At 44.7% G+C, this 24,304-nt stretch overlaps 1 protein-coding gene across 3 annotated transcripts in view; it reads left to right on the plus strand.

Annotated features, from left to right (window-relative positions):
- Positions 1–4,472: 4,472 nt before the first annotated feature.
- LOC126540270 (transcription termination factor 2-like) overlaps positions 4,473–24,304 on the plus strand; it is a 109,766-nt gene continuing 89,934 nt past the window's right edge. For 2 of the 3 annotated variants that reach the window (XR_011892886.1, XM_050187074.3), the window contains exons 1-6: positions 4,473–4,854; positions 5,658–6,300; positions 12,105–12,369; positions 13,289–13,428; positions 16,604–16,717; positions 17,530–17,786. Coding sequence is in view for 2 of the 3 variants with exons in the window: in XM_050187074.3 (XP_050043031.1) it covers positions 4,603–4,854; positions 5,658–6,300; positions 12,105–12,369; positions 13,289–13,428; positions 16,604–16,717; positions 17,530–17,786 (1,671 nt within the window). In the remaining variant the exon portion in view is untranslated. The remainder of the gene's footprint in view (positions 4,855–5,657; positions 6,301–12,104; positions 12,370–13,288; positions 13,429–16,603; positions 16,718–17,529; positions 17,787–24,304) is intronic. The other variant, XM_050187075.3, reaches the window with a different exon arrangement.

The following is a 24,304-nucleotide window of genomic DNA, read 5'->3' on the forward strand; positions in this document are numbered from 1 at the left end:
CTTTTATGGTAGTCACTTTTCTGAACCGTGGGGACAGCACAATTTTTCTTTTTTGAACACTTTCCTTCGAAACCCACAGAATACTCATCCCTTGGATACTCTCCTTTGCCCACGTGGACAGGTGGTGCGGGGTCAGCATTTGGTCATGAATTGGCTTCTGAAAACTGGCGCGGGGCTCTAGGCGTTTCACGGTGCCTCCAAGACCATCACAGGCACTCTTGCCATGAGCTGTAGCATAAAAATTCCACTCTGCACCAATTCCGAAGTCATCTTCGTGATTGCAGAGGTTCACGAGGTTCCTTTTGTTTTTGTATTGTGCTAGAGCTCCGTCAGAAAAGTAGAGGATTTTTCGTAGATGTGGCAACTGTTGCTTGCGTACGGTACGTCACAACTTCTGCCTGAAACGCGGTCACTGAAACCGCGTCGTGCTCTGTACAGTCAGAAATGACAACGTAACTCTAGACTACAATTTCTTCGTCTGGCCAGCAATAGACTACAAATGGGTGCAGTGTTGCTTCCTCATCCACCCATGGTAGGCCTGCGGGGCATATTGCACAATGAAGGTATAGTTCTCTGAAAAGTCAAGAACAAGCGCTTCGGTTTTGGTAAGCTTTGACTCTGCATAACGAAGGTAGGACGCTTGTTTCTAGCTGATCGACATAACTATCAATTTTCACTTTTTCTAGCATCTCCAGAAATTTCTCGAGAAAGTCATCCGGTGTTAGCAGAAGAGTTTCGAGTTTGCATCGTAGGCCACCTACCCACTGCTGTACATGTATGTGGTCCACTTCTTCGTTGTTAAGTAGCGGGCTGTTACGGAGCGCCGTTTCGGCGTTATTTGTACCGAGGCAGGTCTGGCACCTCCCATGCATGCCATCTTCATTTCCTGTGTCACACACAGTCGTTGCCAACAGTTCTTGCAGGCACTTCTTTAATCCGGAACTGTGGATCACCAACTTAAAATTTCGGTGATCTATGCAGACGCAAATGGAGTGTGTGCCACTTGCCCCTGCTACCACGCAGTTTGACGGTCACAAACTTGCGAACATGGGAAATCCACACGTGATGTTACGAGTCCGTTTCCACTCTGCATACAGCTCCTTCGAATTCAAAAGCAACAGTCGCTTTTGTCGGCCTGCTATGACATCTTTCTTCCCCGGGAGACAACATGAAACACTATCATCGTCATAAAAGTCCTTTATCAAAGTCTTCACGCTTTCGCTGATTGGGTGGCCTTTCTTTTTTGGTGACGTGCTGAGGATTCCATGTTCAGTTCTCAGTTTGACTGCTGCCCGCACTTGTCCTTGCGAGGCTCCAAAATAGTCCATTTTTTTTTTCTTTGAGACCGAGACACAGGAGCAAGGGTTAACAGCTCTAGCTTCTTTTCGCGTTTTGCTTCGGCGTGAAACCTTTTTCTTACATTTTCCACTAAAGTCACATAGTCGCTAAGCGTAAAATCGATGCGTTGTCTCTTTGTCCTTGCAGTCTGGCTGGCTGCCGGAAAGGTTTGCGCTTGTCTCGATCTGTGCAGTGGTTCCGTGGCTCAGGCCTTCGTCTGTTACACAATACGTTAGGCTTTCATCATCGATTGCTGTGCTGGCAGATGTCTCTACAGCAGTTGCAATCAACCCGTTCACACGTCCCACGTGTGTGACTACCGAAACGGCCGGCGCCTTTACATAATGAAGCGCCCCTTGAGAAGAACGCCTCGATCTTCTCCACTTCATAGCACCGGCGCATGCAGTCTTGGCGCAATCTAGCTCCTGGAATGATATCCAAGGACGGGTGCAAATCTGACAAGGATAATGATATTATAGATGATCCTCGGTAATTGTTGATGTGTGCAAGAAACGGATTCGAGCACCATTTGGATGCTATGTGCGATGTGTACTTCTTTACGTAGAGGTGGTAATGATGGCCACATACTGTATCATCCAGTGCACATTGTGAACGCAGGATCAAGAGCCGGCGATCAAGTTCGCTCAGTTCTTTAACACTAGTGATGTACTGACTTTTCACGTAGATTGTCCTGTGGCACCCATTCGGTCCAAGTGAACAGTGCGGTAATTCACCACCTGAAAATAAAGCGTGAAAATACTATTGCCAGGAACACGTGTCATTGAATTATATGTTGGCGCGTACATGCCAGAAAGTCTAACTGACATAAGCCACCTGTGTCACGCAAAAAGAGCAAGAAATGTTATCGTACTTTACGGCCACGTTTTTTGTCATCCTAAAATTGTAAGGCTACAATTTTTATGTGCGTCCGGAAACAGTAGTGAAAATAACCCCTTGTCCTGGAAAGGAAATACGTGAAATAAGAGACATCGTGTATTTTAAACGTGCCATGGATTATTACGCAAATCCATGGCATGTACCTAAATTCTCAGAAAACGAAGGCGCACCAGAACTGTCGTCCACGCCGTCGACTTAATACATATTCTTCACTCATGGACCATTGGAAAGAAACTGTAAACGTGGACGCCGGTTTGCTTCTGCGCCAGCCGTAGCTTTGCCTGGGATGTTCAGGAGCAGTAACAGACGGCACACCTGTCGTCTGGTCGTAATGCACGCTCCTCCCGTCGTCTTGACGTCGCTTTCCCAACCTCCATGGCGGGCGTCGTGGGACGCGTTTACGATAAGAATACGTGTTCTAATCAGACATTTAAAGCCGCTTCGCAGACATTCTCGGTATCCAGCGGGCCAGTGGCCTTTCTCTGTTGTTTTGGGTTTAGCAGAACGCCACAAATCGCCTGTTTGTTGAATAAAGCCACAATTTTGGTTCCTGTTCTGGCGCGCTTTGTGTGAACAGGGACATCTGGATTTAGTTTATTTCGGCGTATTTTGTAAGAATGACACGTTATAACTTCTCCGTATATAGTTGTACGCTAACCTTACGCATCTTTTTCTTTCCAAGCTTAACTCAGACGCCTATTTTCTTGTCTTACGTGCACTAGAAGGCCTGAAGTAATCCAATTTTACAAGATGACAATGGCCAGAAACTCAGTCCCCATGAACCCCAAGTCAACCTGAAGTCGCAAAGAAAACCTTGTCTTCAGAAAGAAAAAGAATAAACACGTAAAATGAGCCAGGCTGAAACGCCGACCGAGGTGCTGTGCAGTGAAGACGAAACAAAAAGATGCTCCGCGCAACCTTGCGATTGTGCAGTTCAAACATTTTTTTCTCGCTTAAAACAAAATTTAATCCTTTAAATATTTCTACATTATAGATAAGCTGCAAAGCGAACTATGCAATGCTGACTAAGCCATACTTTTTACTCGGAACGCTACATTGTGAAAATGAAGCCACAAATTGAGTCAGAACGTAACTTTTTGTTTCAGTTTTGCCATGACATTAAGCGAAAGTTTAGGTTTTATTTCTTATCAGAGTATTTTCATCATCTAGTGTAAGCAGATACCAAGCCCATATTGTGAATAAGTTCCACATAGAAATGTTAGTTTCTTTATAAAAACATATTAAAGAAGGGACAATTGTCGGCCTTTCATTACGGCTAAACATTCTGTAAATTAAAACAAGAAGTAATAAACGACTATAGTCATGAAAGAGTACCGCAGCGATTATATAAAAAATATTCGGAGTAACAGGTCAAAGTGATATCGTTGCAGAAATTTTTCTGCCTGGCATAGTTTCACTTGTGTGCGCAACCTTCGAAGCGTCCTCACGACATTAGAAATTTAAAAGAAAGTCACTTGTATAATTGCTTCCCACATTGAGGTAAAGCAGTATGATTTTTTCAGCAGAATTGGAGATGGTCGAAAAAACATACACTTGAGATGGAATGACACACACACACACACACACACACACACACACACACACACACACACACACACACACACACACGCACACGCACACGCACACGCGCACGCACGCACGCACGCACGCACGCACACACACACACACACACACACGAGAGGCTCGTATAGCTGAATGCCGCCCCCCCCCCTGAAAATATTTAAACTTTCCGCCTATGCAGTGGCAACTGCATTGCTGCGCGGCATTACCTTCCTCTCCCGCCTGTCTAGCACGGCCTACCGCATAACACAGCGGCCAACCTCTCGTCAACTTTCCGAGAAGCCGACAGCAAAAATTGGAAACAATTGGTAGTTCTTTCATGGTTGCACATTTAGACCGTATCCTAGCCCTGAATGAACTTGTGGCGACTTGCCCTTTAAGCGCGGTCCGCTGCACATTTCAAGTTGAATTCAAACGACCCGCTTTAGTTACATGTGTGAGGGAAGCGGATTTGGACAGGACGTAGCTTCATATGAATACTTGTTCTTGAATTCTTCAAGTATATTAGGTGGCTTTAGTCTAATAAGTTTTGCGTAATAAAAAGTTTATTTTCATATGTGTGATAGATTCATTGTAGCAATAGAAAACTAATTAAACTTGCCTTCCTAGATGCGATACTAAAGCTTAAACCGAAAGGGCTTTCTCGGTGTGTCAACTCGTGGTTTTCGGTCTTGGCGGCGAAGTTTGTAAGTGCCTGCCCGTTACCCTACGAACAACTTTAGTTGTTGCATGCGTGTAATGCCTCGTTGACGACAAATCACACATTTTTACGCTCTGGCGCGAAGTATGGAGTCGTCCGGCGAGTGCGTCAAGAAAATCGGCGATCCCGAGCAACTAGAGAGCATCCGTCAGGAAAAGTCGGAAGCGTTTTCGCGTCACCGAGGCGACAAACAGAAAGTGCCGAAGCCACCCGCACCATCGCACTCAAGAGGACTGGAAGATTCGTCAAAGATGCCCACCAAAGACGCGCCTGCGACTAAGCTTCCACTCTTTACCAAGTCAAAAGAGGCACTGGAGTTGGAGATACAAAAGAAAAAGGTGAGAAAGCTACAGTACGCGCGGCTACCTCACTTGCGTTTCTTACGGAAAGCATGCAAATCTGAAGCTTCCATGTCGGCACGAGTTCTTCTCCCGCGGCCTCAGCTTGAGAGCAGAGGATCAGCGATTGGTCGCCCATATGTGACCTGTGTGTTCTGATGTGTGTTGCAAAATGTAATGGCAACCTCGAAAAATCGCACAGGGCGCCGTTTCATCCAGTCATCGCCGCACCAGGGCGACCCGATCCGATTTGTCTAGGGTGCCATGACGAAGATTAGGTGCCATCAGTACGGAGGCGCATGCTCAGATGCAAGCTATCCAGAACCAAGCGTTATCGGTAGATTGCGCCATTGCGTTCAAGCGCTGTAGACAAGTGTGCAGACGACTATCCCGGGATACCTGGCATAAAGCAACATGCGACAACACCCACGGGCCCCAGCCCCTACCCCCCCCCTCGAAAAAAAATTCTGCCTATGCCACTGGCTTCTGGGACCAAGAAACTGGTATCCAAAGGCGCTGTTTCTCTCTCATACCACCTTTAAAAGCAATGACTAAGACATTTTTAAGCAATGTAATGAAATAAGGGAAAAACAGATGTTTAATGATGCATGCGTAGAAGACATATAGTGTGTGAATTAAAGTTGTCTTTTCACATTGTTTTGCACACACTGAGTAACTAGTTACTGAAAAGCAATGCACTGTTTATATTACGAGATGACTTCATGTTGACAACGGAAAGCTAAAACAAGTTGTTGTTCAGAGCTGTGTTTTTTATACCATAGCTGCTGTTTTTGTACATGCAGAAAGTCATGGGAACCATCAAGCTGAACACCCTCCCCGATGGGGGCAAGCGACTCAAGGAACAGTTGAAAGCGCTGGAGGACCAGCTCTCGCTTCTGTGTCTGTCGGCGCCAGGCGAGCAGGGCAACGGCACGGAAAGCAGCTCCGCAAAGGATACGAACACGACTGCTAAACATTCTTGCACTAGTTATTCTCGAGGGGAGTCCAGATCAGATGTATCAGTTGAAAAAGCTGTGAGACAAGCCGACACAGTATCAGAGCGGGCACTTCCTGCCTCTAAAGAGCCGAAAAAGAGTGCTCCAACCAAGAGTGATGTGAGAGAGCACGACTCTTCAAAGGAGCCTCATCAATGCTTGCAAACAAAGGGTAGTTCTGATGCACGTAGTTCAAATGCATCAGCAGGTGTCCATAAAAAGCATAGTGATAGATTAAGCCATGACACAGAAAAGAGCCGAGCTGTGCCCGAGTCTGCAGGAAAGCAAAGAACATTGGAATTAAAAGAAAACAGAGTTCAGAGCTCCCTTCAGGAGCACATTCTGGCAGATAATGGTTTGTCTAGGCACAAGTGTGAGTCCACTTCCCAGAGTACAACAGCAGCTGATATTCCACTGAAGGGGACCTCATCTTTGACAAGTGTGGAGCAAGGTATGTCTGTCCTCCTTTCAGTCCACCTTCTTGCAACTGTGTAAGAATGGGCAGCTGCTCCTGTAGAAACTGCCTGAGGGTTTCAAACAGGGGAACAAATATGTCCTTAGCGTTATTTGTTGCTTTATTTAGTGTAATGCTCTATGCCTTTTGAAGAGTTAGTGGGACCTAGTGCTTAAGTGATGCGGACAAGGAAGAACGACAAGGACGTGCTCACATCCTTCTCATTCTTCCTTGTCCGCGTCACTTAAGTGCTATGGTTCCAATAACTCTGTCAAACCAACTTGCCCAGAAGTCTGCACTCCTGCCTTTTGAAGTGCACAAGCAGGAAATGACATGGTGCATGATACAACTGTACCATCATGACAACCACTAGGATGTTACATTTTCACAGTCTGTTGTGTCTATGACTTGTGCATGTGTTGAATCCTTACACTTTTTCCAGCAGAACATGTGCTGTTGGTCGAAAGGGCATTAATGTGGTATTCCCATCAAAATGTTATCCACTTCAAGGTGGCTTGCAGTGGTAGATTGTGCTCATGCCCTGAATTGGTTGCTATGCAAACAATGTTTCCAGATTGAAATGCTGCCTTATGTGTTCTTTGTACACTGTTGTATCCTAATAACTGTGCCACAACATGATAAAGACAAAGTGATCGTCAGTGTCAGGTTGCTGATGCACTTGAGACTATGTATAGCCTAAACAGTTTTGCTGAAGCTCAAAGAGACTGGGAGGATGTTGTTGCCAAAAAAAAATACTGAGCCCAGCCTCGAAGAATTGGTTGTACCCACACAATGTGCATCGCTTGTAATCCTGCTTAGTGATTTCAGGGGGAAACTGGCATGTAAGTTTTCATGGTTATCTGGTGTGGTTTCCTTGCATAGAAATGTTGCAGGAGCATTTGGGACAATTTAACATTATTGAATTAAGGTCAAGTCAATTGTGCGATGAATGGAAGTTTAGTTTGATTTATTTTCTCTTTAAGTTGAGATATTACATAGAGGAGTGGGTGGCATGTAAAACAACACACATTTTAGTAGCGTAGTAAGCTTTACATTAATTTGTTAACAATGGCTTTCTTGAATGTGTCAGCATTGACGATGGAAACAGGAAGGCAGTGCCAGTCTGTGCTCGTTGTTGAAACAAATGAATTGAAATGCAGGTTAATGCAAACATGACACAGAAACCATTATTTCCAGAAGAAATGCACATCAAATTTCGGCCGCGGCGGCCGCATTTCGATGGGGGTGAAATGCCAAAACACCCGCGTACTTAGATTTAGGTGCACGTTAAAGAACCCCAGGTGGTCGAAATTTCCGGAGTCCTCCACTACGGCGTGCCTCATAATCAGAAAGTGGTTTTGGCATGTAAAACCCCATAATCTAAGAAATGTAAGATAGTGATCACGAAATAGTAGCTTAAAATGCAGCTCTAACGATACGATTTTATAAAGAAGAGACATTCGAGCTTATGACAGCATGACAGGTTAGACAGATCAGAATGGATTTCAATAAAGCAATACTTGCTGTGCTCAAGCAGTTGAGTGAAATCAAATCCTCCATGGTTCTGTCAGCATAGAGAATGGAAACTTGGTTGCAGGTACTGTTGTACATGATGTCACATGGTCCTTAGGGTGGGTGTCACGGCTACTGGCGCACGAGACGTGAATTTGGACCGACACACCAAACACATTTATAATGTATCACACCGATAAGTCCTCGCCATGTCATAAATTTACATACGTCCGCAACAATGGTTACGCCGAGGTTGACCTCTCTCCTTTACACTAATATCTTTCCCGAGTTCTTAAATCATCTGACAAGCTCTCACGTCCTAATAAGTCACGTGCGGTGTGGCGCTTACTTGTCTGAGTCGGTGTAGTTCTTTCGCATTGCTCGGTAGACTACTGGCATCTCTGCTGAGGGTTGTCTCCGTAGGCTAGGCCTGGATTGTCGAGCGCTGTCGTCGGTGAGGGCGAGGTTGTCCCTGTAGCATAGGACGGGGCCATTGTCCTCGAACCAAGCCTTTGCTAGCGACCACGGTGCACAGCCGCGGGCGCCGAGGATCAAACCCGACCAGTGTCCTCCTCCTGCTCAACTCTTCAATCTCGACGTCCTTGGTTCAGCGCCTTCTTCGCCCAATGTTCTAGCCCACTTCTCCTCTAGCGGTGTTCAGCCATTTCCCACCTCACTTCTTGCAGGCCACGTCCGCCTTCTTCCTCTTCCTTGTTCTCCCTCTTCTTTTTCTTCTTCTACTTCATCTCGTGACCATTGTGAACTGAGTGAGCGAAGGTTTTTTATTGGATGAGGATGTGCTTACTGAGGAAGACTACAACTGGGTGGTGATAGTGGCTACATGATCACCCTTCGGTCGACAAAAAATCGAATGAAGGTGACAGCAATCAGCCCCAATTTATAGAGCATCATTTGTGCACTCTTGATCAACCATGGTGGCAGCAGTTTCAGTGTATATTTGTGTACATGCTCAATGTATGTATCAATCAATCAATCAATAAATCAATCAAGTTTGAAATTTATTTTGGCTATAAACAATACAATGTTGCAACTAAAATAGGTGCACACGGGCAAACGCTGTACTTGTACAACGTGGCTAAGCTCTAGTCACTCAAACAACAGCAGTGATGAAACAGTTTACATTACAATTCAGTAATACAAGTACATAACCAGTTACAAAGGCAGTTTTACAGTACAACTATATATATAGGTAGTTACAAAAATTGTTACAGAATATATGTATGACTAGGGATATGGGAATCTTCAATACTTTTGAATAATTAATCATATAATTCCCAATTCGGTATGCCAATCGAACCAAATATTGCTTCAAGAAAATCCTAATGTGTTTTTTTAATGCTATATAACAACTGCACTACATCAAGCACGAAATTGAACCGAAAGTGTGATAACTATCATCCCATTCACGATGGATATGACGTACTAGAGCATGCTCTGTCACCCACACAGCCAGATCTTTCTGGCTAAACATGATCACTCACATTAAAATGTTATTTAGAGTAGGCATTTGAACCCGCTGTGGTTGCTTGGTAGCTATGGTGTTGGGCTGCTAAGCACGAGGTCGCCGGTTCGAATCTCAGCCACGGCGGCCGCATTTCGATGGGGGCGAAATGCGAAAACACCCGTGTACTTAGATTTAGGTGCACGTTAAAGAATCCCAGGTGGTCTAAATTTCCGGAGTCCCCCACTACGGCGTGCCTCATAATCAGAAAGTGGTTTTGGTGCGTAAAACCCCATAATTAAATTTTTTTAGAGTAGGCATTTGGCAGTTGGTACTGCTTGATCATTTATCAATGCAGCGCCTTTGTTCTCTCGTTGCAATAAATCGGAATATCTTTCTGTGCAACTTACCTACTTTATGCGGTAGCGGCACCATCTGTCGCGACCATTCAGACTAGATAAAAGGTGCTCTTTCTTTTTTTCAGTCTGCCATCGCCACAGACGACACACATATCTAGTTTGGTTGCAAAGGTATACCCAGACAATAATTGGCCCACAACATTGCCTTTATAAATTTTATATGGTAATGCATGACCAAATATGCTTCGAAGAGCCGTTGAGTTTGTGAACGATCTGCATAGTTTTTCGTAATGTTCCTGTTGTGCTTTTAATAAAGCATGCTTTATAATTTGCAGTGCATTGGCGTAGGCATAGAGAGTGTTTGGGGGTTCAAGCACTTCCCCCACTCGCTAAATTTTCTGACAAACCCCTCATCCTTCCCCTGCCTCCCCGCAGAACAGAAGGTTTCACGAAGCGAGCTGTTAGAGTGAAGACATGGAGGAAAGAGAAGAGTTAAATGTGAAAGCAAGGTGGGGGGCCACTCGCAGTCACAAATTGGGGAGGAAGAGGGCATCAGAGAGCTGACCCCCCCCCCCCCCCACGTGAACACGAAACCACTCTGCTGTCCCACCAAGAACAAATGAGCAGAATGTACAGTGTATAACGTGTGTGCGTTAGCTCACGTCTGACTGTTGAAAATGCAACCATTATTTGTGATCATTTGAAGAAATAGTGCAAGGGGCCTGCTGGCCGCACCAGTGACAGCTGACACCTGAACAGTGGCGAGCAAGGGAGCTGTAACAAAAGGAAAAGAGTAGGAGAGTAGTCACGGTTGGTGGAGAATCCTTCTCAAAATAAATCTCTGGCTATGTCACTTGCGCATTGTGTAATCACAGAAACTCTCCATTATTGCGAATACCGAAGTGTGAAAAAGGCTGGTGAGAAGGTTGTACATTATTCATAAGCTATTTCAAAAATATTTGATAGGCGAGTCAATTCACTTGTTGCACTATTCCTTTTATATGCAATTTGGTCTCGAAAACTGTTAGGTATTTGTGCACCCTACATGTGACAATGTACAATACAAACAATTTCAAAAACAGTTATATAACTGGTCAGATAAGCTTTTGTTATTAATGGCAAGAATGTCAATATTTTTCTAATTCATTCAGTGTAGTTGCCAGCATTTATTAAAATATTTTGCTTCGATAATAGGTGCATGAAACAGGAATGTGCAGTTGACAATTGACACCTGGAAGGATAAATAACTGTGGTTTTTTCAAGACTTTCTAGATATAGGATTATGGTAATGTTCTATGATATGATAATAAGGGACCTGTGTGTTTTTAAAAGCAGCTACTACAGTGATGATGCAATAGCATTCTGAGCACTTCTTTCAACAAGGTTTAAACGAGATAGCACTGATGACACGCTGAAAGGACTGAACATCAAAACAGCATGAAAGCAAACAACAAGATATGAAAGAAACTGAACTCAGTGCATGAAAACTAAAGCCAGCACAATTCTAGGATGAAGTCTTGTTCTACAGTATTGTAGAGTTGAAACAGAATGTTATGCTTATGCATGAACCCACCGGTGCCATTGTCACACCAAGTACATGAGCTTATTGATTTCCTCTATGCTGCACATCAGGATACTTACATTCCACAGCTGTGTTGTGTAGCCTTAGATGTAGTGTACATTGTGGAATTGAGACACTGCCTAAAAGGAAGTCTGGCACCAATGACAATGGATTTTGCAGAAGTGCATTGCAGCTATCATGAGATAGATGAGCAATGCAGGGATCATGCTTAGTTAGTCTTATAGCTTAGTGCACAATAGGGCTGTGACAGTGTAAGTATTCCTCATGGCAGTGTAATCACAATTACATATGTTCGGTGTCTTGCTCTGTGTGGTAAATTTGGTATGGAAAGCATTCCATGCGATTTAGAGCACTGAGGCGTATTCACTTCACAAGTTCGAGCTTGCAAATTCAGTTTTTCTGCAAACACATCAGTGACTGCTAATACTGATAACAGTGTGATTGACTGCATTTGGAGACTGTTATATGGAAAGATTTAGAACACTCATACACTCTGTACAATGCTGCAGCAGCAAGAGAAAAATGCTCAACTGTACGACAAAGCAGGATGTATATTGGGCAGAAGCAAACTGTGACTCAGAAGTATGCAGCAACTAAGAATCAAAACCATAGCACACCAAAAATTGAAATCGTATTACAGTAAGCAAATAGGCTGTGCTGAATGTTAAGGAGTCATTCTCGTGGTGCTCAACTCAAATAGCTGCTCACAAATTTGATTGCTCAGAATTCTAGCAGCCCTGGATTTCCTATGCAACAAATTCACAAGAAAGTCTATGGTGTGGGGGTATACTGTTCACCTGTATGGGGATAACCATCTTGCTTCTCAGTATCGTTAAGTGTGTTCACTCTACGACATACCCCTATCCCCGACACCCACGGCCACCAGGGTCCAGTGGCGGCGTTGTGGCAAAGAGGCGACCCGTGAGCCCTGTGGCACGTGCAGGCATCTGCGGGGAAGAGCCCCGCCCTCCGACAACCGCCTTGCACAGCGTGTACGACCGACGTACGCTCCTTGTGTCCCCGCTGCCACTCAGCAAGACAGCTGCTCCGTCGGCTGTGGGAAGGAAGGGGGCCACGCTGGAGGCACTGGGCACCCGTGTCCCGAGAGGCCTCTCTGAGCGCTCCACGTCCCGCCTACAGTACTTGTTCCAGTGGGTGCCCCTCCTTTTAACCCTTATGCAGTTGTTATGAACTTTGGCACAGAGCAGTGTGCTTAGATGGACACAGAAAGCGCTTGCGAGCACTTGGCCAAATTATAGCTGAAGGTGCAGTGCGTGCCGTCGGCCAGTCGTCACTCGAGACAGGCACGCACATCCAGCTTGCCCTCGAGGTGTGAGGATGCTCGCTCTACTGTGATACGTTTGCTCCTGTCTTTTTTTTTTTTTTTTGTAAGCGAGAAAATGAACATTCAAGAAAAATTAACCAACACTATTGCAGTACGGTGAGCATCCTCTCACCCTGCGGGCAAACTGGATGTGTGCGCCTGTGTAAGGTGATGACTTGCCGACAGCGCATACTGTACTTTCAGTAATTCTTTGGCCACAGACCTGTGCAATCCTATTAGCCTATCTGAGCTCTGTACAGTTGGCACAAAAAGTTCACAAACTATGGGATATGAGTGAAAGCTGAATGTACAGTCCTGTATTCTGCTCTTCAGCCTGTGATAATATATGTGCAAAGGACACATTGTTGTACGGTTTAACTCGCTATGGGTACAAAGTAATTGGAAATTGGACGTTTCATCAGATCTTGCAATCTATAAACTTTTACATTACTCTGTAAAGAAGCATTAAAACCATGAGGCTCACTTTTTCGTCAAGAACCTTGTGAAGCTAACAGGCTACGAAGTCAACTAAAGCATAGAGGAAATTAACAATAATGAACTGTTGAATCAGTTATAAATTGAGGGTAAGTTTTGTGTTAACCTTCGTATCTTCAGTGAAGAAGAAAGCAGTGGAATGGAACACGAAAAGTTTGATACTAAAAGAAGAGTATTCCAATCAAAATTTTTATTAATTACACACCCCTAATTTCCATGCATGTCTGCGATCCTCTGGTTGTGCCAAGCAGAAGCTTGTCCACTCAGCCTGACGAGTGGGATGAGAGCCCTCAGCCGGAGGGGGTACGGACCCCCCTGATGCCCCACCAGCGACAAGCACTGCGGTGGATGCTCTGGAGGGAGGAGCAGGAGGCTCCAGGAGGCATCCTTGGTGAGCCTTCATGTGTAGTGCCTTAAAAAAAGTGAGGGGGTAGTGAATCCCACAATTAGAACAAGGGGTTCAGTGAATCCTACAGTTAGAACAAGGGGTTACAGAAGGAAGCTTGGCAATAGCACTAACGTCACAGACAGCAACAGAAAGATATGTTAAAACCTGAAGTTAGAGATTCAGAGGCAATGTAATCAATGGAAATAATGTTGAGGAAGCCAGTTGTGGAGCTGCATTGAGAGGAAAAGAATGAAATCAGAGTGTAGTATCTGTCGTTCTATGCCTGATCAATCTGTGCGAGAGCAAGGAGTTTTAGGAGGGAATTGGCTGATAGCACCAGAGACAGCAGTGTTAAATGTATTGGGGGCGAGCTCCACCACTGGAAACGCTGGCACCACCATCGGCGTGACGTGGCATGAGGGATCATGGGGACACAGTGGCCATGTCGGCTGCTTTGGAAGCGGCGAAGCGAACTGAAAACGAAAGTTTAAAGTCCCACCTGCACTACGGTTCTGATTAAGTGGTGAGGCTTTCCCACCTTGGGTGTCTGCTTGACAGCATTTGAAAGCACTATAATAGGTAGTGGCTGCTTTTGGAGGCGTGCAACATGGTAGGCTACTGCTCGGTGCCGCAGTGCTGGACGTATGCAACTGAACCCGGCGTCAGCCTTATTCACACGTAGCCGCAGGAAAAGAAGCTGCGTGAAGCTTGGCTCGCAAAACTTAGAAGCGGCAAACAGCCATCGGCTACAACTCGGGTATGCAGCAAGCACAGATGCGAGGAAGTTTTCTGCTACGGCGTCAGGACTGCGATGTTCCTTGAGTAGCAGAAAACGCGCACAGAGACGCTCGCCTGTGCCTGCTGCCCGGCTAATGTCATGACACTTAATTTGGTCTATGAACTTGTTGATGCTAGATTCTAGCAAGTTCACTGGAATGGAAAGGGAGCGGTAAGAGGCACATTAAAAAAAGGCATGGCACTTGATTATGTTTGTGTTATGAATTAATGTACTGAATTACAAAATAGAAGCAGTGGAAAATCGCACGCTGAGAAGACAGATAAATGTGCAGTGCAACACAATTTGAGAAATAATATTGAAAAGTCCAAGAATTTAGAAGAAAAAACATTGTGTCATCATCACGACGGCACATCACAGTCGCCGTAGGCGTTGAAGTCTATAACGAAATTATTTTTCAACAGCTCTGATACCACCCACACAAAACTGGTTACTTGTGTACTGTCAAATGTTCGCATTCTGCAGCCTAAAGCTCACGGCACGGTGCGAAAACGCACTCGTAGTGAAAGCAAAACATTGTGCGCGGACATGCATGTAGATGCGCAGTCGGTCGCTACGAACCCGTGCAATTGTTGCATTGAGGCTTCATTCTGTTTTATGCTCCATTCGGTTATACAGACAGCCCACTATAAGAACATATTTCCCACAGTTTGCTGTCAGCGTTTGCCTACGTTTCACGCAAGAAGCCGTTTCGGGAGACTCCATCACGGAGACCGTGCGCTGTTGCGTTCACAGTACATATTCGGTAAAGAGATAGCGTCTGTAAACGATTCTGTGCTTTCAGTTTGCCCAAGGTTATTATTTTGACAGTAAAAAATTTCCTTCGTTTTGAGAGTACTTACAGAAATATTCAGGAGGGCTGCTGCGTGGTGTTTTTATTGAGTGCCGCGTGATCCCTGATACTACGCAAGGGAGGCGCTTCCGGCAGATGGCGACTCCCTAAGTCCCCGCCCCCAATTGCCTTAGACACCAAGGTAGTATGGAACAGATCGAGAGAAGGCCAGCTATGAAACCTAATCAAAAGGCAGAGAAAGGATTAATATTAAATGGGTGGTGTCCTACTGTTCAAAGCCAAGTCATGCCTTCTGAGAAGGAGGTGTCACGCGAGGAAATTAGTTAATGAATATCTGGGCGTAGTGTGTGGAAATATGGAATTCTTACTACAGGATGTGCGCAGGTCCTTGAAACTCTTGAACACTCTTGAAATTGAAAAGTATGTTTTCAAGGCCTATGACAGTCCTGGAATCCTTTCTTTCTCTTGAAAACCCTTGAATTTCTTGAGTAATACAGTCTAAGATCAATTTCGTGACCTTCTTTCTTTGGTAAATGAGCATGGACCCAGCAAACCTGCCATTTTAGAAACAATGGTACAGTAAAATAAAAAGGAGGAGAAGAAAAAATAAATGGGATCCGCCGCATCACCGAGAAAAGCTATTATATACGAATTAGAAAGTCGGGATCCTCAAAAAATGGCCTGGAAGTACAAAGAGGTCTTAAACAGAATTCTTGAAAAGCAAGCTTTACAATTAAAAAGAAAATGGTAGGTGACCCTAATCTTTCACTTAGGTGTCTCTTAGTGGCACTCGCACCTCGGTGTTGATGTTCTTTAGGTTAAGCGAGCGAACATCTTTCTCCTGCCATAATATGCAGGTGAGGAGCGAGGAAGGGTGTGAAGGAAGCGCAGCGCACGCCATCTGGTTAATCTTGAGTTCAAGGGGCTTATAATCTTATATTCTTGAGTTCAAGGGGCTTTACTATCACAAGCAACACTCGTCATGCATGCTCATGGAGGAAGAAAAAGGTGGGTGCGAGTGTAGGGCTGCTGCACATTGAAATGTGACAGCTGCACTGCTGAATCTAAAAGGTGAAAGCACGCAGTTTTCTTGACACTTTGTGGGAAAGCGTTATAGTGCTAATGATGCCTTCTCGCAACGTGACTTTGCCGTGATTGTGTTAAGTGGATATGTTATGGCTGAAAATTTAGTTAAACAACTACTTGTCGCGTATTCTACTGAGTTCTTTTTTTGTCATTCATTGCACCGCTGCCCAATGACTTTTTGCAGCTGGCTTAGTTTAGTGAGCATTGCATGCTCTTAATGCTCTTGCATGCCCGAGTTACTCAAATTTTTGTCTCCGTGTGTGCTACAGTTCCCGCAACTCTCGAACCGTCTCCGGCAAACTGGAAAGCTAAAGTAGAGATTGGAGAAGGCTTGTTGTCATGTGATCATCGTGACGCCGTGCTGGCCTTTCTATCGTCATTCTAGTTTCATCTTCTGATTGTCGTCACACCGTCTTCATGCAGTACTTTTTGACGGAGCTTGATCTCGGGGCCTGCAGGTTGTGATAATATGGGTGCCTTGAATTTTCTTCTCTCATCTGCAGCTGATGCGATGGGTCTCGGAAAGACTCTGACCATGCTGACTCTGGTTGAGCAGCAATGGTCAAACGACAAGTCGTACAAGTCGGCCACAGGCATCGAGAGTAGCACAAAACATGGTATGTGCTTTTTGTGCTTGCATCTATTTATCTTGCCATTCTCTCGTTCTGGTACTGAGGAAGGGACATAAATAAGTTTTGTTATTTGGGAATGATTTCGGTTAAGCTTTTACTATTCAAGCATTCTGGCATGCTGATTTCAAATTTACGGCAAGTTTTCTTCCACAACTAACAGTTTACACTCTATCGTGGAATGTACACGTGCTTTTTGTTTGGAGGTGAGCTTAGCTCTAGATGGCATGAAGAGGATTGGCATTCCAAGACAATCTGTAATGACCAGAGAGTTGAATAAAACAAAAAAAGTTGGTTTGAACCAAAGTTGTTGAACCTAAAGTATTGAGCCAGTGTACTAACAAACACCCACTGCTTGGAAACGTAAATTTTCAGACAGGTGTGAGATGTCGAATAGAGTCGAGCCTTGATATAATGAAGACAGATATAATGAATTGTCATCAGATATACCAAAGTAAATCTAAAGAAATGGTTCTCACTGATATTGGCACGTAATGAACACATGCTTACAACGAATATTGGAAATAATGAAGACATTTTTGTGTTGGATGTGATTTTGTAATAGAGAGGTTTGACTGTATAATAATGAAAAGAAACAAAACTTCATTATGTGCAACATGTTTTTCAGTTTCCAAAGACTCATCTATAAGTGTATAATTTTCGTTTAATAGAGTAATCACAGGCCAGAAAGCGTGGAGATGTCTGTGTGCGTGTCTCTTTTAACCCAGCCTTGTGTGTCACGCTTTTGAGGCACCCACGCTCTGTGCATTTCTTCTTGCTACAACTGCACTCTGATGCAGATGAAAGCGATGACTGTGAAAGAGCGGCTGCTGCATCACCCAGGGGTGGGACCCTGGTGGTGTGCCCGCTGTCTCTGCTGCACCAGTGGGAGGAGGAGGTGCAGCGGCACCTGCCTGATCGGTGGCAGGTGAAGCTGCATCACGGGCGTAACCGCACTGGTGACCCTAAGGAGCTTGCGCGCTGCGACCTGGTTGTCACCACCTACGACACCATCAGCAGTGACTGGGCACGCGTTGATGCTACTGGCAACAGCGGGGTTGGTATTGCTGTCCACATCTGTGATACCACGAACCATCTTATATTAATGACGTTTGAGCTGCAATATTGCAGTGACTCCTTCCGCTCGATTCTATGCCACTCGTATCATCCACCGTTCATGGCCAGCTAATATCATTGATAATGCGGACGGAGCGTTGCCCTGACCACTGACAAAGCACGAAAAGGAAATAGCATCGGAAAAGGCATCACTGCAAAAACACGGCCCTGTATTTTGTGTTTTTAGCTTGGTCTGAATGCACTGAATAAATAGGCACTAAATTAATGGTATGTGGGTATTTAGCCTTTCCAATATATATAGAATAGTGTTTAATTACTCACTTCACTTTGTCAATTTCCGACACCGCAGACCCGAGCACATAGGGGTTGAACCCTCCCGTTGTCTAACCATATGCGGCTTAGCTGTGTCTGGGGAAAAAGGGATCCTGGGGGTTGAGCCAGTGCTGAGAACTTGGACATTTATGGCCTCTCCATGGAGGCAACACACCTCTTTGGCCTATGCTTCACGTAGATGGCACCCCTGGACTCACCTACCTGGGTTAAATCAGTAGTTGCCTTTTCCTATCCTTCTCTCTGATCTTCGTCTTTCTCTCTCACTTTCCATCTCTCCTGTATTCACTTCGTTTTACTTCCAATTTTCCAGACCGCAAGGGCTAACCTAGGGTAGCTTATCCAATCCTGCGTCTATAATATTAGCTTATAGTAGCTATGTACAGCTGGCATATGCGTTTCCTTTGGGTCTTGTGGCATCTCCTTGTTGGGCTCAGAAGTGGCTCGCTGGCATAGCCACCGAAATTATGTAGATATTTATGGATTTATTGTTCTTCCCCCATCTGCCTGATCGCCGTCTTACCGAAAGAGGGTGCACCGAAGAAATGTAGTTTTTTGGCCAGTGCAAAGAAACCTTCCCACAATTTCACGTTACGCATAGTGAGAACCCTGAAAAGACCATCAGAATGATTTCATCCTTCACTGTTGCCAAATGTCTAACTGATACACTAAGTCCTGCCTATAAGGTGGCAAAAATGGCCAGCGGCAATCTCCTCCTTGAGATTCGCGACCAGCACCAGCATCGAAAACGCCCCAGTCTCATAGCATTTGGTGATGTACGAATCACGGTGACTCCACAATGATCGATGAACACATCCAAAGGAGTAATTTCTGATGGAGACCTCTTGAACTTAACCAACGAAGAGGTCCTAGAGGGCTTGAAAGAACAAAAAATGACGCAGGTACAAGAAATGAAGAATAAACGAGACAATACTAAAATTTCCACAAAGCATCTAATCCTTACATTTGGCTCTAGTACTCTCCCCGAGACCCTTGAAACAGGATATAAGCCAACTTGACTCCTCTTGACACACAGCATAAAAACACTAACATTATCAATACACAAGTACAGTTAAACCTCAATATAACGAACTTCAGTATAATGAAATTCTAGATATAACGAAGTATTTAGCTTTTCATAACCTCTTGCCCATAGAACACCACGTATTTAGAACCTCAGTATATAACGAAGTGTGTTGGTATGTGATTTCAATATAAAAAAATTTCACTGCCGCCGCAAAGGAATGCCGAGACAATAAATGGAAACCTCTAAAGACGCATATGGTCAAATGATCGAATTACAAGCAGCTGCTTGCAAACGCACTTCTTAAACCACATGCCGTGCAACAAGAGCAACCACCGCAGTCTAGCCTCTTCATGTTCCGTATAAAGTCCAGGTGCGATAAGATCCTATTGTGCCATGCACACTGTGTGCTTTAGGTACGAGTGAAAGTGTGCGAGGGTGAGACAAGAAAGGTGGTGGCTTTGAGTGCCGCCTTCCCGCGTGATCAAAGGGAAAGAGGAGGAGGGGAGCGAGCCCACGGTAACGTGATCAAGTGTGTGCGAGGGGGTGGAGTGGGGGATAAGTTGACGCGTGTCTCAATTTCTGGCGTGTGTCTCGGCCATAGCTGCACATGGCTACAGTTGAGCACACGTGCAGCTGCGCACCCTACTTTAAAGGTAATCTGCCGCTTGTGCAAAGAGTGACATGCCAAGATGGCGTGGCACCATGAAAGCTGTCTTCCCCCTTGTTTAGTATCAGCAGTTGTGTAACCTCAAGTTTCGGTGACCCGCTGGAACGAGAGGCAGATGAAGCACTCGCTCCCCACTGTTGGCGCTTTTCCTGATAGCTTTGCCCTAGTGTGGGCGATGCTATCAGTCACAAAGGCAGAGTACATGCGAAAGCATGGCTGGCTTTGCTTAATTTGTACTGCCGATGAGACCATATCGTCGACGTACGTGGCATGAAGCCGTATTATTCGTCGCCAACTCCCAAATTTATCAAAATCAATTGTTTTCTCATTCAAAATTGATTTTTTCGGTTGCCCGATAATACAGAAAATTCCGCAGCCCCTTTCTATCTAAGAAAAATAAATCGGTTACTTCACTTATTTGCATAAGAGGTAGAATTTCAATACAACGTAATTTAAATATAACGAAGCAAATTGCCTATCTTACTGACTTCGTTATATCGAGGTTTAACTTTATTACGCTGGAATGTGAGGGATCTTATCCACAACCTTAATGACATTAAAGAACATCTACACAAACACAATCCAAAGGTGCTGTGTGTTCAAGAGACGCACCTTAAATCTAGAGACACAAACTTTCTCCGTCAATATGCCATTTTCGGGAGAGACTGAGAAGACGCTGTTGCATTGTCCGGTAGTGTAGCTATGATAGTTGAGAGAGGCGTTGCCTGTCGGCAACTACAACTCCGCTACAACTACAAACACTTACACCCTGAAACCCACAGAACACTATTGTCATTGTTTAAGGGGAGACCCTGCTTTTTGGAGATGGAAATCGGCCCAAATACAGTCAAACCTTGATATATTGAACACGGATACTTCGAATTATTGCGTATGTCGAACACTTTCTATATCACCTGGAAAATCGCACACATTTATAATTTTTTATCTTGAACGTGGTCGGACATAAAATAGATATATTGAACTTCACCACCCCAGACCACGTGCACGCTGTTGACAGGCGGTGAGCTTTCCCGCAACACTCTTGAAGATAGCGGTGGCGTGATGAGCGTTCCCAATTGCTGCACACATTGATCGCACCGGGGCGCCATTTGAACGTATCTGCTTACCGCGGCTTGGCCCACTTGGCTGGTTCAACAACATCAACGACGCATTGCATTTGCTGCACTGACTCCTCTTAGGTGCTGTGCTCTGCGCGTCACGAGAACTGCCGGTTTGCACAGTTTGCATCTACAAAGAAGCACGACAGCGCGCGCTCACTGGGCTCACTCATAGGTGCCTTGGCAGACACCGCTTAGGTAAGGGGAGATATAGGGCAAGAGTGGAAGCGGGAGAAGGACAACCAGGCGCAAGCACTGCGAGAGGTGACAAATGCCACTGAGGAATGCGCCCTGCAAATGGGGAAGGGAGAGGCACGGCTGAGAGCCGTACAGCCACGCAGTGCGGAGACGGAGGAGTGGAGAGCTGTGGATCACGCGTGAGGCAGCAAGGAGTGCCGGCTGCCAGCACCGCGACAGTGCTGCGACAGCTGGAGAAGGGATGGCGAGGGAGGAGTGGACGGTAGTGGCGAGAGTCACCATAATGGTGCTGCATGGAGGAAGGGGGTGAGAGAATAGTCAAGAACACAGGATCCAGCTTTGGAGGACAAAGGGAGAGTAAGGCTCACGCCGTGCGCGAGACATGGCTCCAGGAGCGTGCGCAGCTAGAGCAGCGTGCTGGCCCCAGCTACGGAGCTGGCTACGGCGAGGCACAACGGCGACGCAAAACGCGGGAATGGCCGCCAAAGAGCTTTGCTCTAAAAGCAGTTGCTTTCTCTTCTTGAATAAAACAGCTATACTGCTGGACCCTGTGATAGATATAAAGGGAGGACGACTATCTGTAAGCTGTGAACATAAATTTTTAGGTGTCATTTTAGACTCCAAGTCAACTTTTGTCCTGCACTTGAAGTACCTGAAAAAGAAGTGCTTGAAGGCTATGAATTTGCTTACAAGCTCTTGTCAAGCACATCATAAGGAGGCAACAAGAGATGCATTTGTAGCTTATTCAAAAACCTTATACGGTCACGCCTTGACTACGGAGCCATAGTTTATAACTCTGCAACACCTAGTGCTTTAAAAATGTTAGTCCCTGTTCACCATCTGGGTATTTGGCTTGCTACAGGCACTTTCAGGACTAGCTCTGTAGAAAGCCTGTATGTTGAGTCGGACGAGTGGTCTCTGCATGTTGAAAGAATGTATTTAAGTTTATCTTACTCCCTGAGGATAAAGGCAGATGTCGAACACCCATGTCATTCCACTCTAAAGGGCATATTTGCTACCAGGTTTATTGGAAACTGTCTGTCTGTAAGGACTCCTTTATCCTTGCGTTTAAAAGCGTTGGCTGGAGAAACAGGCATACTACTTCAAGAGAATGTCCTAATGACTCCAAGTCTGTTTCTAATGACTCCAAGTGTGATGTCTCTTTTATAGAAATTTCCAAACACGCACGTGAAACCAATATGTGTTTGCACTTCTTTGAACTTGAAGCAAAATACTCGTGCGGAATTTTACATAGACGGTTCCAGATCCCTTACTGGTGTTGCTTACACAGCTCTGAGACCATCTCTTTCAATGTCTTGCACACTCAATCCACATAATTTTTACAGCAAAAGCATACGCAGTCCTCTCGACAGGTAAGCACGTAAAGGAAATTAATGTTACGAAAGCAGTTGTGTTCACAGACTCAATGAGCATCCTTAGATCTCTAAGGAGTCTGCAAAAGTGCAAGAATTCAGTTTATAATAAACTGTACAGCTTATGCTCAGCCTACATGGGCAACCAAGTCGTCGTAGTAGACTGGGTACCTGGCTTTAGAGACACAAAAGGCAATGTAGTTGCACACAAAAGTGCCACGTCACTAATTTTCGAATATATAGATGCAAAAATTGCTTTCTATTCCACGGACCTAATGCCTTTCTTGCACCATGAGTTGCAGAAAACTTGACAACGGCAGTGGGATACTGAAAGGTCAAATAAGCTACATATGATTAAACCAACAAGGGGAAATAGATGCCCAAGAAAACAGCAATATACAAGGAAGTGCTACTTTGCAGGTTAAGAATAGAAATATACCTATATAACACACACTTACCTCCTTACTGGAGGTGATCCTCCCACATGTGGTAGGTGCCACGACATTGTTGCAATCCTCCATGTTCTTGTCCAGTGCCCTGAAATAGAAGCCCACTGTGTAAAAAGTACTCTTATCTCGCATAGTGTGAGCAAACCCCTCTTGACTCGGCATTGTTTCTGAGCCATTAGCCGCTTTTTGATTTTAGAACTCGCCTAAAGTTTTCAGCAGATGTAAACACTCTACAAATCACCTGGCGAGGTTATCTGTAGCACAGCCTCGCCTTGCAGGCTGCAGCTGCTGTGCAAGATGTTTTCACAGCGCATGCCTCTCAGCCTTTGACTTCAAGGGCCCTCTTGAGGCGCTAGTGCTATTGTACACATTTTATTATATCACCTCTTTGTAACGGAACTTTTCTGCTCATAGGTCACGTCACTAGTCATTGTCATTATTTTAATACTCATATATATTACACAATTTACAGCAAATTGTCTTTAGGCCTGTCTACGGCCGCAATACGTCTGGTATTCGTAACTGATTTAATCATTTCAAACATAATGCATAGATAATTCATTACCTTATGTCATGGCGCTCCTTGGCCATAGCTGGCCCTTGCGCCATTGAGCACCACACATCATCACTTTGTAAATTTCACATTGGAAGCTCTAAAAATATGTTTCTGACCAAATGTATGGGATAAGAATAGCTGTCAAAGTCTACTGGAAGAATGAACTTTGTAAGACCACATGGAACGACCAGACTGAACTGGAAATCACCATTCGTGCAAGACCACTGCTTTGAAGGGCTAAGCTTCAGGAGTCATTGTTGCAGTAGAAAAGAAAAAAAGAAAAAAAAAACTGCTTTACGAGTTGATGTTTAGACATAATGATTTTTCATTCATGATATCATACAGACACCTAATCAAATATGTTTTGTCATGTGGGTTCCTGCAGATTAGTTTCATCAGCTTATGTGACATATTGTTATGCTTCCTTGATGCACCTCGACAGGTTCACATGGGTAAAGGGATCAATATTCTTTGTCTTTTAGATATTGTATTGTTGTCAAAATGCATCTTTATATTTAAAGCCAGATCCTATTTAAAGCGCACACAGTTGAACCCATTTATAACAATATAGTTCCGTGAAAGTGGTCGTTATGTCAGTGCAGTCAAATGTTGATATAACGAATCATGCGGGAGTGCTGAAAATCGTTGGTTATTCTGAAAGGTCGTTATAGTGAAAGCCCTAAAATTATTAATTCCACCCATCAGTCCATAAGTTTTTAAATTGTCGTTGTTTGAGCTATCCACGAAAGCATTGCTGTTGGATCTCGGCCTGCGCTGTTG

This window comes from Dermacentor andersoni, chromosome 2, assembly GCF_023375885.2.
Source record: "Dermacentor andersoni chromosome 2, qqDerAnde1_hic_scaffold, whole genome shotgun sequence".
Lineage (NCBI taxonomy): Eukaryota > Metazoa > Arthropoda > Arachnida > Ixodida > Ixodidae > Dermacentor > Dermacentor andersoni.